Here is a 14013-nt window from a genome sequence, read left to right as displayed (position 1 = left end):
AAATCTGTTTAATCACTTTAAACCTACTGTATTAGGGTATTTGAAAATAGCAGATCTACAAGCTCAGAACACGTTGAGTTAAGATAATCTGAGGTTATTATCTGCCATTTAAAAAAAAATCTTTAAAAAAAAAGATAAAACTTTAACAACACAAATCTAATATGGGGGTCCCTGGCACACATATTTTCAGATAGGGGCCCACAGCCAAATACATATTAATTTGGGCATCCTTGACATGAAAACATTCCAGAACCACTGGTTTAGGTCCACCCATGCTCTTGGAAGGCCTATAAATTGCCAATAAGTAATGAGATCCCTTTAATTGAAAGGTGAACATTTCTGTGTTATTACTGGGAGTGATATCTTCCAGAATGACTATGCCACCATCTACAGGGCTTCTGCAGGTTTGACGCCTGAGTAGGAAAATTACTAAAGGAGGCTGCTATGACAGTGACTAAATCTCACTGCAAATTAGATCATTTTACTTCTTTTATTTTGGCAAATAAAAATAGAAAAAATCGGCAGAACAGGCAAATGAGGTAGGCATACCTCAGGAGAATTATTATCATTAGCCTATTATCATCATTATTAATTATTATTATTATTATTATTATTATTATTATGTTTAATTGGTTGATTGATTACTTTATTAACAGTTTGTTTTTGTTCAAAAGAAAATAGCAGTACAATTATACAATTATGCTACAAGGATAACATAAAAAGTCCTAAGTTCTTGTTTCGGTTGTGGTCCTGTATTCAATTCATCATGACATTTAAAGACATACAATAACATACAAGAAATCATCAAAATCATCATCATCATTATCCAGCTACATTAATTAATCACCATCGTTACAACTTTGAGTGTATGCACCAATTTGAAACTAATGTTGCCAAATAGCCTACAGTAACTAATTAATCAGTGTTTCCCAAACTTTTCAGCTCAGGATCCAAAAGATACATTTGTCTCCCCAGGACCGCAAAAATACATTATGAATTAAGCACATGGTCCCTATTTCATAAATTGTGATATTATTTGAAATTATTGTATCATATAATATTTTGTGTCCCACGAGACTCACAACGCTTCTGATTTTGCATACACTGACTGCATCAACAGTATTAGCCTCGATCTCCAGGCTTTTATTGTTTCGTTTTGCAAAAAAAAATAACACAACAGTATTAACACATTTTGCTGGGGACCTCCTGGAACCGCCTCAAGGACCCTTGGCGGTCCCCGGACCCCACTTTCAGAACCCGCACGTCTCCTAGCAACAAGAAGACCCTCCCCTTCCGGGAAGTGAATCCATTCTACAGGAAGTAAACAACCACGGACGGTCGTATTTCGTTTCGCTCTTTAATGTAGATTCTCTCTAACTACATTTACACTATTAATTACGGTGACGTTGTTAAGGGTTTAACGACGAGCCTGTAGAAGAGCAGTTTATATCTAGTTTCTGTTGGACGGATCGACCATCAAATCGCCAACATGGGAGGCGGTGACCTCGTAAGTATATGAGCTACCATCAGGTGGTGGGAAAAGTACTCACATTTGACCTAGTCTCGCGTAGCCAGACCCCACAGAAAATGAAAAACAGCGACCTCTGCTTTTCTGATATTCTGTGGAGTCTGGCAGGAGTATAATGTTAGACTAGAGCGCAGGGAAACACCGGTTTCATGTCTGCCTATAGCGCATCACTTCCGGTTGGTGCGACCATGTTTTCATTCCCACTAACAATATTTCTACACGGAACACTAACACCACTTCTCCCAGAGAACATGGATGGTTTTGGTTATAAGCCCACTTGTTTCTATGATGAAAGAATAATTTAAAATGTGAATATCTTTCCGTGGTTTTGTCCGCTCCGAGGACGCTATTGTTAAATTAGTTTCGGCTAGTTTCGAGGGGGGGAGGGTGGATCATGGTGGATGGACACGTGAATCCCGCCCACTACATTTGATTGGGTAAAGCGCGGCCCACTTCCTGATCTGAAGGCACGCCCACTTTTAGCCAATGCGCACTGGTTAGGACGAACCGCTCCGACAGATTCCACCGCAGGTCGGAATCTGTTCTTGAGAGATTACATTTGACCTGAAGCCGATTCTACATGTCTCCTAAATCTCAACAGTTTTCTGAAAAAAATATGTTTCTATATCAGTGGTGCTCAATCTTTTTCATGTCAAGGACCCCCAAAATCATATGTATTTGGCCGCGGACCCCCATCAAAATATGTTATTCCAGGGACCCCCCAGAAGGAAAGATTTGAGTAAAAAATGTTCGCTGTAAAAATATTATATTTTTACATCGTGAAAATGTGTGCAAATCTTTGAATATATATTTATATATATTCAAAGATTTGCACACATTTTCACAATTTAAAAAAAAAATAGCAGATCTACAAGCTCTGAGCTTGTATATCTGCTATTTTTGAATAGCCCAAAGTGTAAAATAATGCTTTTTTAGCTAAAATCTAAACATGACACAGTTCCAGGTCTTAAAGGGTTAAGTAAAAGTATTAATCAGCCTTATGTTCCACAGGGAACGAAGAGGATTAAGTAGTAAAAGTATCATGTATAAATACTTGGGACTGTTACAAGTAAAAGTCCTTGAACACAATATGTAGGCTACTTGAGTAAAAGTACAAAAGTATTGGTATCAAACATGTACTTAATGTACCAACATTAGAAAGTAGTCTACTCATTATGCAGAATGTCCCATTTCACATGTTTTCAAATGTATACAAATCTTTCGAAAATAGCAGATCTACAACATTGTGAGCTTGTAGATCTGCTATTTTCAAGTGGCCCAAATGTACATAGGGCTGAAGTGATTAATGTATGTTTTGTAATAATGATCAAAATTTACTAGCTAAGAGGATTTAAAACCCAAGAAAGCCTATGGCATGTATCCATTGGGGTCCTTTACCCCAATGGGGTAAATCACTAATTCTTTACCCCAATCACTGATTCTGATTTACACTAAATTTAATGTAAATCAATTTAATTCACAATCACAAATTATTTGTTTTGGTTTGATTCTCTCAGTCATAGTTGTCTTTTAATACCATGTGTGAATACAGCCACTAGAGGAATAAAGATTTGATGAAAAACTACGCATTAATTATGAATTTAAAACTATCATCAAATTAACCCAAATAAATATGTACACAGGCATACAGTCTGAAATGAAGTCTAAAATGTTAGTTTATTATGACTAATTCTTTTTTTTGGATGAAGTGTTTTCTAAAAATCACATCATCACACGGTAAGTGAATGACTATTATGTTATTGTCTACTAGAACTTGAAGAAGAGCTGGCACCCCCAGACTATGAATTATTATCATTTTATTGTCCACTAGAACCTGAAGAAGAGCTGGCACCCCCAGACTATGAAAAACATCGAGCGGGTGTGGAAGGCTGAACAGAAACACGAGGCAGAACGGAAGAAGATTGAGGAGCTGCAGAAGGAGCTCAAAGAAGAACGAGCGCGAGAAGAAATAACCAAATTTGCACAGGAAACGGGCGCTCTCAAGTTAGTGGTTTCCCTCTAGGGTTGGGATCCGGAACGGCAGGAACTGGATCCAACATTGTTGGAACCGGGTCTTATCACACTGTCAGAGCTGGCCTTCACGTCTGCTATACAATGACAATACCGGTGGTTCTCAATCTTGCTATCATTTCAAGGACCATCATAACTCTGAGAGTGTACAAATGTGGGTCCATTTGGTTCCATTTGTACACTCTCAGGGTTACAGACCTGTAAGCGGCCATTTGGAACCCCTATAGGAATCATTAAGGAACCGGAATCGTTCAAATCCTAAAGGATCACAAGCCTATTTCTCACAATGTGATATTTGTCTCTTTTTTTTTTGCTGGCAGAACATTAAGGCAAATCAAGTTTATTTCAGAAGTGCGATGGTTAGGTTCTAATGTGTGGCTTTTATTGGGTGATATAGGAAGAAAGATGACCGCTTGGACTGGATGTACCAGGGCCCAGGTGGTCAGGTGTCCCGGGATGAATATCTGCTGGGGCGTCCCATTGACAAGCAGATCACTGACCAATATGAGGAAACTGAGAGTGGTCCTTCCACCCAAACGGGCCTCCTGCCTGGGTCCATCTTCAACCCCTCTACTCCTGCCTCTAACCTTGACCTGGCTGCTAAGATTAGGGAAGACCCTCTGTTTGAAATCAGGTTGGCACCCTCTTTGGTATTAATCATTGGTATTGCTAAACTTCTTTTTTTTAAATATTCTTGTCTGTACCTAAGTGATTGAAATGACCTGTAACGTTGTTTTAAAGGAAACGAGAGGAAGAAAAAAAGAGAGAAGTCCTCACCAACCCAGTGAAGATGAAGAAGATCAAAGAAATGGTGAGATAATAATGCAAAGTTTGTGTTTTCTTATATTACATTACAGTTACATTGTAGAAGTCGTATCCATATTAAATTGTAGTATAGTTTTCAGAGGCCCTGTTGAAGTGTTCTGTAGCCTTAAGTCAATGTGTAGCAGTGCGAAATGTGAGCTTGTAGATCAAACCAAGTATAACTAAGCTTAAATCAATATCTCTTTTATAATTTGTCTGTGCATTTAATACAACAATAATATTTTCTGACTCATGTGTCCATGTGCTCTTTTTTCAGCTTCGCCACAACCTTGAAAAGAAAGATAAGAAAAAGAAGAGAAAGAAGGACAAGAAGGAGAAGAAGGTGGAAAAGGAAAGGAGAAAGGAGAAGAAGCATAAGAGAAGGAGCACCAGTTCAAGCTCGGACACAGAGGAGGAGACAAAACACAGGTGCACTGTGCAGCATGACACCAGATTATTACTATTTACTGAAAACATATTTTATACAGTACATGTATTACATGCTAAGTTTCACACTTTCAGCCTGGCATCCCTATTTTCATTTTAATTCTAGGCAAATATTTTCAAAAAAGTCTAAGCAAAAATAACAGATCTACAAGCTGTAGCTGTGTTGTGAGCTTGTAGATGGGCTATTTTAGCAATTCTTTATGTAACGTAAGTGCCAAGGCAAGGGCTGTAAGTGGTTAACAACAGGCGCGTCCCCCCAAAAATGCCTGGTGTTGTGTTTAGGTTTATTTTTTGGATTTCTTTTTGGGCCATTTTTCTTTTAAGACAGGAGAGTGTAGGGAGACAGACTTGCGAGACATGGCGGGAGTTGGATTAAAACTCGGGTTCCTGCTACTCTCAGCGAGCATATGATCAGTGCACTAAGTGGCTGAGCCACCAGGCCCCAATTGTCCGTTTAGATAAATATTATTTGAAAGTAAAGTTGAAACCATCAAATGTAAGGATTAAAGTCATGCTTACGGTGTATTATATAACTATATCAGTAGACACTGTCTAATAACCTTCCAATTCACATTATACAAACATGATTGGGATGGATGATTTTATTATATTTCATTTGTATTATATTTCATTATATTAAATTGAATGGATGGATTACATTTTTTTCTAACACATATTGAAATGACACACTGTTGTGTTTGCTTCATGTAAACATGCTGTATTATCTAAATTTGGATTCATTATTTACTTTCAGGTCACATTCAAAAGAGGATTCTTCAGCAGATACAAAACCTCATTCACGTCACCATCCTGGTTATGGGCTACTGGTCAGTAGGAAGCACATCTCTGATAAGAGTACTGATGTCTTAAAGGCAAACCATACCAGTGTTATTGCATGTTTATCCCATTGACTACAGGCCATGTATACCGTACATTACTGCTGGCAATTTTCCAAAGTATACCATCGTTTACCATGGTTTTTGTTAGATTTTCAAATGCATTTTGCCTACTTTCCAGGAAGCCACTGGTTTCCATTCATTTAAGTACGGTATGAAAATCAATTGCAGTGCCTTGACATGTGCTTGAGATAGGCAATCCAACACAGTAAACTTGATATGACCTTTACTTTTAGTCAAAGTTACAATATCTTTATTTTAATGCAGTTGAAAGCACTGATTGAATTGAAAAGTCTCGCCAAAATGTGTCCCTGGAGAAAGTTCTGAATTCAATTCGAATGTTCATGACTTGGTCATGGTGATGTGAATATTGGCCAGAGAAGCAGACCTGGAACGCATCTGTGTCACTTTCGCGCTATGAGCTTGTAGATCTGCTATTTTTGAAAAAAAAATGTTTTTGATTTTTTTTCAAACAACTGTTAGGATTTAGATTTTTTTAAAGAATCGCCTCAGGTCTTAAAGGGTTAAGTTGGGGTTTCTGTTTCTTCAGGTTCCACAGTTCCATGCTGGAAGACCTCAATATCAGTCCTCGGCTCCTTCCAGTCGCTCAGGGCGCCAGGAGGAGCGGAGCCGTTCTCGCTCACCACAGAGGAATGGCAGAGAAGACCACTCCTTGCATAGATCCGACAGGAAGGTCCAAAAGAGAGCGCCAAGTCCACAGAAGGAGCGTTACCACAGACAGAACAACCATAGATCCCAGTAAGAGCCCACGGTTCTCCAATAAATAAAATTAAGCAATGACTCACATACAGCTGGCCCTTAGCTGTGTATCACAGCTTTGGTTGGCCTGATGCAAAGCTGAGATTTTTCAGTCTGCGCTTTTGCTGCGTTCTTTCCTGGAGACATGCACTGCTTTATCCACTGTAGCTCAATGTTTTTTTTTTCTTACCAGCAGAGTGATATAATAATTGTACAAAGCGTTAAGACTTCATACCCATGGTATAATGGTTATTATATAGAAAGAAACAGTATCACCACAAATGAATGTATTTAATCTATAAGACATCACCAGTTTACTCAACCAGCAGAAATAGCATTTGATAGAAAATCAAATGTTATGATATTATTGTATCATGTATGGTTATTATATCAATATTCGTAACCAATTATATAATCATAATAAAGATCTAACTTGTTGGAAACATAAGTCACTAATTAATTTTGTACTACTAGTTGCTGTGGCCAGACTGGCCACAAGTGACACAATTGTTTAACCCCCTGTACTTTAGGATTATTTGGAGCAGCCACACTGAGTCTATAGCATCATGTTTAACCTTAACCTCTGTCTATTGTAGACATCTATCCGCTGAGGAACAGGAGCGCAAGAGGCAGCAGATGATGGGCTTTGCCAAGGATAGAGAGGAGGAGAGGGAAGATAATGTTAGAAGATACAAGAGACAAGATGAACAGGAGAAGGAGCGAGAACGAGATGTCAAACATGATCGTCATGTTGGCAGTGGCTTCATCCAGTAAGTTTTCAATTATACTTTTTTTTTTTTTTTTTGCATTCTGTTTAAAATATCAACTTTTTGGACATGCAACTTACATTCATTTCTTGTGCAAGGTCGACTTACCTGCCTTTGTCTTGATCACTTCCCTCATACGTGCTTAGTTTCACTGTTGGCTGATATGATCTTTCGTTCTTGCAGCAACATGAAGTTGGAGAGTGCTTCCAGCTCTTCCTTGGAGGACAGGGTGAAGAGGAATATCCACTCCATACAGAGGACCCCAGCTTCTCTGGAGAAGAACTTCATGAGGAGATGAAGGCAGAAATTGTTATACATTGTAGTGTATGAACTGAAAATAAAGGTGGAGTGAGATTACACAATCCACTCTTCTTTGCATTTTAACTTTATTGTATAGAAACAAAGACTTGGCAGGGATCATTCTTGATTTTTAAGCAGGGATACGTGTCATTCTAGAGGCAGAGATCTTAACAAATCTCTGGTCACAGCTTCCTTGTTCAGAGTTATTTTCAAAATTTTAGATCTTTTCTTCTTTTATTTCAGATATGTTTTTTTTTGTACGAGTATGATAAAGTGTACTGTACTCTTTTGATTCTGAAATGTAATAAAAGATCAGAGGACATCATCACAATCTCTTAACTCCACTGATTTTCTGTTTTGAATATTATTTTCTCAGGAGTCTAGTACAGTTCAAACACTCATTGTCAAATAATAGTAGACGTTTACTCTCTTATCCCCTGAGGTCTAGGTTTACTTTGTGCTGATTAAGTGTCTACACTGTCTGACTTCTAGGTTGGGGCAGAAGCAGCATAGTCTTGTGCTTTTTTGCAATTTATTATGCAGTGGAATACACTCCTTTAGTTTTGACTTCAGCTAGCTTGAATATCGTTGCTGTCGGATGGAAACCTTGTATGTCCAAAACGGTGAGCTTGTAGATCGGCTATTTTCAATACTTTTGTGCGACACTCTTGTATGATGAAGTAGGGCATTCAGGGGAAAATAAACAAAAAGTTGAAATGTAGAGATACAAGGTTTCTGCCCGACAGCAAGGGTATAAAGGTTGGACGTAGACAACTGTACTCCGGTCCGGTCATTAAAACACTGTCATCACTCACTAGCCCCCACTCGGGAGAGGATGAGGCTGAAGCTGGGCGCTATCCTGGACAACCCCTCCCATCCGCTCTACAATGAGCCAAAAGTGATGAGGAAAAATCAACACCGTTTTGTGAAAAGTATCTACATATACAGATGTGAAAAATCGAATTCTAATATAAAACAGCCTCTGTTTTATTTATTAAATAGGAGGCTAGTAGACTGGTCTTATCATAATTTATTGTATTTACTTTATTAAATAGGAGGCTAGTACACTGTTCTTGTCATAATTGGATTTATTTACATTGATATGAACTAATAGCATCCATGACTGGAGTACACTTGAGAATACTACAGATCATTATTACCTGTACATTCATTTTCGATTTCATTTTAACACACTTCAACCTAGCCATGGATCACAAGACGTTGTGTATGAACTTCAAAATAGTGTTTGCACTGTCTCCCTTTTTGGTCTGTACATCTACATAGACGTTCAGATTTCTAATATAAAGTGTTGACCCCATGGCCACAGATGTTACAATTATGTACGACTCCTCAGAAGTACCCATATGTTCCGTATTGTTCAATATAAAAAGCATTTTAATCCGATCGGTGGCCAATTTCTCATAGACTTATAATGGATCAGAGTGCAATACACCTTCCAACCGATAGGGTCGTGCCGTTAAAAGCACATAATTTAGCAAAAATACGGAGAAAATGGAGATTAAAATGCTTTTTATTGAACAATACAGAGACTACGTGTACTTCTGAGGGGCCGTACACAATTGTAACACCCGTGGCCATGGGGTAAGCACTTTATATTTGAAATATGAACGTTTATGTAGATGTATGGACCAAAAAGGGGGAACGTGCTAACACTATTTTGAAGATCATCCATGACTGTCATAATGTGACACTCGTGTATCACGTTGTCATGTTGGCTTCAACCAACCTATGGACATCCAGCCAATCATGGTTCAGCAGATGGTGACGTTGTAGGATCAACCGGAAGTTAGCCTGATTATGTCTGTATGTTTCTAAATCGTGTAGTCACTGTGGAAGAAGTCATTCATAGCGTTCAGATAATTAACACGTTTTCCTAATTGGGCTGATACATACCTCGACGTGTTCATCATGGTAAGAAGAACGTGTACAATAAATTAGTTTTAACCCGTTCTAGTGATAATTCAACTGCAAATAGCTTTTTGGGGCATACTGTTGTTGCTAATGTTCGGCTAAGCTAACTTAGCTCGCTAAGCTAACGTTACCCCTGCATTATCATCATACTTGACTTAATTTACAGTTATTGATATTTAATTGAACACAGACTTGCCTGTTTATCTGTCGTATTGTGACATTATGGATGAGGAATTGTGTTTTTAAGAAGTCCTGCACTGTAGTAATCACAAAACAAAGGGCGAAATGTGATGCTGCTAGTTAGTTAGCTGTCCAACCGGTATTAGCTGCTCGACATTTCACGTGTGTGCAAATGAGTATTTTAAGTATTATATTATCAGTAATGGTCTGTTACTACAGTGGTTCTCAACCTTTTCAGGCCGTGACCCCCCGAAATAAGAATATTTAATCAATCATACCCCCCACCCTGACAAGCACCTGTTTGACTTGGTTCCACACCGCCAGGCGTTCTGAACTTGTAGATCGGCTATTTTCACAGTTTCTGCCTCTTTCTTATATTATTTGACAATTTGGCCAGTTTTATAGTATAGTTTGAAGTACACAAGTGTGTACTTTTGATGCAGTAATGGTCATCTTTCCTTTTTTGGGGGTATCATAAAAGTCCTTTATAAATTGTCACTTCACTGTCATCTGGGGACCCCCTAAAAATCATGTGGGGATCCCCCTTGGGGCCCCGACCCACAGGTTAAGCACCACTGTTACTGTCAGAAAAAGTTTTGCTAAATCATGCTAATTCTCAAGCAACTGCAATTGTTTGTTTTTGCTTTCTCTTTGTGAAGCTATTTTCTAAACGTTATGAGAAGTTAGAGGTGCTATAAGTGATATTTTGTTGTTTAAAAGCAAATGTTTTTGGTAAATGTTACTGCTCTATATTCTGATGATAATCATTCCAGAGTTTGTTAAATAACAAGAGTCTCCCCGCCTCGCCTGGTAAACCCTCCCTCCAGAAATCTCATTTCCATTTGATTTGAAATGATATTTCTGGAGGGAGGGTTTACCAGGCTACGCCTCACCAGCTGTTTAATTTAAAGAAGAAAAAACATTTTAGTGGGTCACCAGTTTCATCCAGTCAGGAGGGAGTACCCATTTATTAGCTTTCATTGTTATGGTTTTCCAATCTTGTCTGCTCAATTTTGTTTAATTAACTTTCGTGGTATCCTGGAAAATGTATTTTCTGTTTTCTAATGAGCTGGAGAGACCTGTGTTATTGAACACTCTATGGCAATGATTCCTATGGGAATGTACAGCTTGGGCTATTCAACCCTTGTTATCAACAGATATCACTTACACCCCCTTTAAAAGTCAACACTAAGTACTTGCTGACATGGGGAAACTTTCAATGTACTGTCAAACTAAAGTCTTTCCTGTCCACTCAACTGCAGAGGATAATATCTCACCTTTGCCTCTGACTGTGATTCCTTGTTTTGTCATAGTCTGTAAATGAGATGTTAAACAATGTCCCTTGTCCCACAGTCTATCATGTCCTATAATGGTGGGGCCGTCATGGCCATGCGAGGGAAGCAGTGTGTGGCGGTAGCATCGGATCGTAGATTTGGCATTCAGGCTCAAATGGTCACCACGGATTTCCAGAAGATCTTCCCCATGGGAGACAGGCTGTACATCGGCCTGGCCGGACTGGCCACTGACGTACAGACAGTGTGAGTATATCCAAGCCCGGGCCCAGCCGCCCACGTTTTTCAAATACCATAAAGTGTAGAGATACATGCTTTGGGGATAATTGACTGGATTTCTGTTGTTTAGTTCCCAGAGACTTAAATTCAGACTGAATCTCTACGAACTGAAGGAGGGTCGCCAAATCAAGCCCAAGACCTTCATGAGCATGGTGTCCAACCTGTTATATGAAAAGAGGTGAGTTTACAGTTTACTGCAGGTAAAATGTGGAATTTTGTGCCGTTTCCAGTCTTGCATAGATCTGCATTGCCTGACTGGGCAGATGTATACAAACAACATGTCTAAATAATACACACAATTCATTTCTGGTCCTTTTTGTTAGGTTTGGCCCATACTATATCGAACCTGTGATTGCTGGACTGGATCCCAAGACCTTTGAACCATTCATCTGCTCCCTGGATTTGATCGGCTGTCCCATGGTGACGGAAGACTTTGTTGTGAGCGGCACTTGCTCCGAGCAGATGTATGGCATGTGTGAATCGCTGTGGGAACCAGACATGGTAAGATCTGTTTGTCATCTAAATCAGTGGTTCTCAAACTTTTTCATGTCAAGGACCCCCTAATTGACACTTATTACCCCGCGGACCCCAATAAGAGAAGGTTTTTACGGCTCTCTAGCAGTGATTCTCAACCATTTTCATTTCAAGGACCCCCCAGTTTGACATGCATTAGGCTACGGACCCCCATCTAGTGGCATTTATACCTCTGGGACCCCAATTCACATTGTAAAACCAATGTCAATTTAACTCTGAGAGTGTACAAATGGAACCAAATGGACCCGTTAGGGTCCATTTGGTTCCATTTGTACACTCTCTGAGTTACAGACCCATAAGGGTCCATTTGGTTCCTGTCCATCATTTAGCTGGGGACCCCCTGGAACCCCCTGAAGTACCCCTGGGGGTCCCCGGACCCCACTTTGAGAACCAACAATCTAAATAATATGGGGCACTTTGTTATAGGTGTGCTGTGATCTGAATAGAAAGCAATCTTGTTAACGTTTGGCAACATGTGAGGAAATAATCTGTAATACTGTAAAAAAAAAAAGTAATTATTGACATATTCGATGATTTGTTTTTTGGTTGTGTTTCACATTGCCTATTTACAAATTTAACCATAAACAAAGGTATGTGGGTCATACAGCAAACATTTAAACTTGGTGGACCACTTTTGCCCTGTGTCGTATATTCTAAAGTTATATTTTACTCGGTGTGTAGAGATCTTTGACACGACTGCGGAGTCACGGAACATGAGCCTCAGACAGCCTTTAAACAACTCCAGTTTAAGAAATGTATTTAAAGCATGTATTTGTAAGGTAAAATAAATGGTAAAGTTATTCCCTGAAGATAATGGTCCATTGCAGTTACAGGTACTAATTGGCTCAACTTGCAGGAGTGACCTATGACATTTGCCATCTATGTTTAGTTTATAGTGGCATGTCTGTGACTCCCCTTTACTTAAGCTATCATCTAATCCTAGTACACTGGCTAATTATTCAAGACTATTCCGTGGATGTTGGAGTATTTCAACCTGTCTGAGGCTCATGCTCTATGGCCCCAGTAGGCATAGTTGTAAAGCTGTCTAGTGGTGTCCCCCCCACAGTTCAAAATCTCTACAATGAAGCCAAATGTTAAAGTAACTGAAGCATGATGTCAGATACTGTGGGGAAAAAAACAAGACCCATGAAAAAGAAAAAATACATTTCCTTTTAAAGTTTGATGACTGATTATTTGTATCCAACACTTGCAGGAACCGGAAGACCTGTTTGAGACGATCTCCCAGGCAATGCTGAATGCAGTGGACAGGGATGCCGTGTCGGGAATGGGAGTGGTTGTACATGTGATGTAAGTAGTGATACAAAACACTATACATTTGAAAATAAACCTTGCCATTTTTATACATTGTAATGTTTGACTACTTTTATGTCCCTGGCAGTGAGAAAGACAAGATTACCACACGTACCCTCAAGGCCAGAATGGACTAAAGACCCTCTTCATCCCCTAAATACACATTTTGTATACAAATATTTTGTTTGTTTTTTGTCAATTGTTCAATAAATGACTACGGTCAAACAGTTACCCTGCTTGTCTTTTTATTGAAAATAATATTTGGGAAACTGGATTATGAGAGCTTAAACAACTCATTTTTAAAAATGCTCCAACTTGATTCACAGTAACAGACGTTCTGTTGCTGCTGTGAATAAAGTTGGAACATTTTAAAGCGAGTTGTGAGCCGCCTTCTTGTTTCATGATTCTGCTGTTTTGCAGTTTGGCTCTGCACCAAAGACAGAGGATGTGCGTTTCTGTCTATGAATGAGAGCTATATGATGTGCAGCACATAATGTCTGTTAGAAACTGTTTCACTCTAAACTTACCGTTGACCATAACTGCGCAACTGTGGTGGTGATAATGTGATGACATTCTTATCTAAATGTAATTGTTGGCATGCTTGTTTAGTTCACCATGAACAGGACAGAAATTCAAAACATATGTATTTATACAAGGTAATTGCTTCAAAATTTGATTTTAAACAGTGACATTCAGAGGAATGGCACTTACTGGAAAATCTGCTAGTGGAAAAATATAGGTTCACTCCAAGACCCAAACGGTAACTTGAGTCAAACCATTTCCAACGTCGTAGAGGTCTCCAGGGCTAGCTCAATTGTAACAAGTGGATATTATACAATGAAGGTGAAACATTATGGGCTAGACTACATATTGCAAAATGAAATCGAGTGCAAATTACATTAGCTACTTATTTCAACAGTCTAGGAAAGAATTATGTGGTACTAAACTGATAA

General features: G+C 39.0%; 2 protein-coding genes across 2 annotated transcripts; both read left to right on the top strand.

Annotated features, from left to right (window-relative positions):
- Positions 1 to 1324: 1324 nt before the first annotated feature.
- cwc25 (CWC25 spliceosome associated protein homolog) lies at positions 1325 to 7857 on the top strand. The gene is made up of 9 exons (XM_084081474.1): positions 1325 to 1507; positions 3360 to 3532; positions 3957 to 4193; positions 4301 to 4370; positions 4641 to 4792; positions 5565 to 5637; positions 6257 to 6465; positions 7062 to 7235; positions 7416 to 7857. Exons 1-9 carry the CDS (start codon positions 1490 to 1492, stop codon positions 7528 to 7530), a joined length of 1221 nt encoding a protein of 406 aa, XP_083937600.1. The 5' UTR covers positions 1325 to 1489; the 3' UTR covers positions 7531 to 7857.
- Positions 7858 to 9326: 1469 nt separating this feature from the next.
- On the top strand, positions 9327 to 13291 carry psmb3 (proteasome 20S subunit beta 3). The gene is made up of 6 exons (XM_084083761.1): positions 9327 to 9464; positions 10998 to 11182; positions 11286 to 11393; positions 11539 to 11716; positions 12963 to 13057; positions 13149 to 13291. The coding sequence occupies exons 1-6, from the start codon at positions 9462 to 9464 to the stop codon at positions 13195 to 13197; spliced, it is 618 nt and encodes a 205-aa protein (XP_083939887.1). The 5' UTR covers positions 9327 to 9461; the 3' UTR covers positions 13198 to 13291.
- Positions 13292 to 14013: the final 722 nt, after the last annotated feature.

The sequence above is a fragment of the Gymnoscopelus microlampas genome (assembly GCF_963454915.1).
Source record: "Gymnoscopelus microlampas genome assembly, chromosome: 2".
NCBI classification, from domain to species: Eukaryota; Metazoa; Chordata; class Actinopteri; order Myctophiformes; family Myctophidae; genus Gymnoscopelus; species Gymnoscopelus microlampas.
This window is presented reverse-complemented; position numbering and strand designations above follow the sequence as displayed.

Coding starts and splice junctions, on each gene's coding strand:
- cwc25 (XM_084081474.1), top strand. Junction 4,371..4,640: donor TGAAGAAGATCAAAGAAATG/GTGAGATAATAA, acceptor CTCTTTTTTCAG/CTTCGCCACAACCTTGAAAA. Junction 7,236..7,415: donor GTTGGCAGTGGCTTCATCCA/GTAAGTTTTCAA, acceptor TCGTTCTTGCAG/CAACATGAAGTTGGAGAGTG.
- psmb3 (XM_084083761.1), top strand. Junction 11,183..11,285: donor GCCACTGACGTACAGACAGT/GTGAGTATATCC, acceptor TCTGTTGTTTAG/TTCCCAGAGACTTAAATTCA. Junction 11,717..12,962: donor CGCTGTGGGAACCAGACATG/GTAAGATCTGTT, acceptor CAACACTTGCAG/GAACCGGAAGACCTGTTTGA.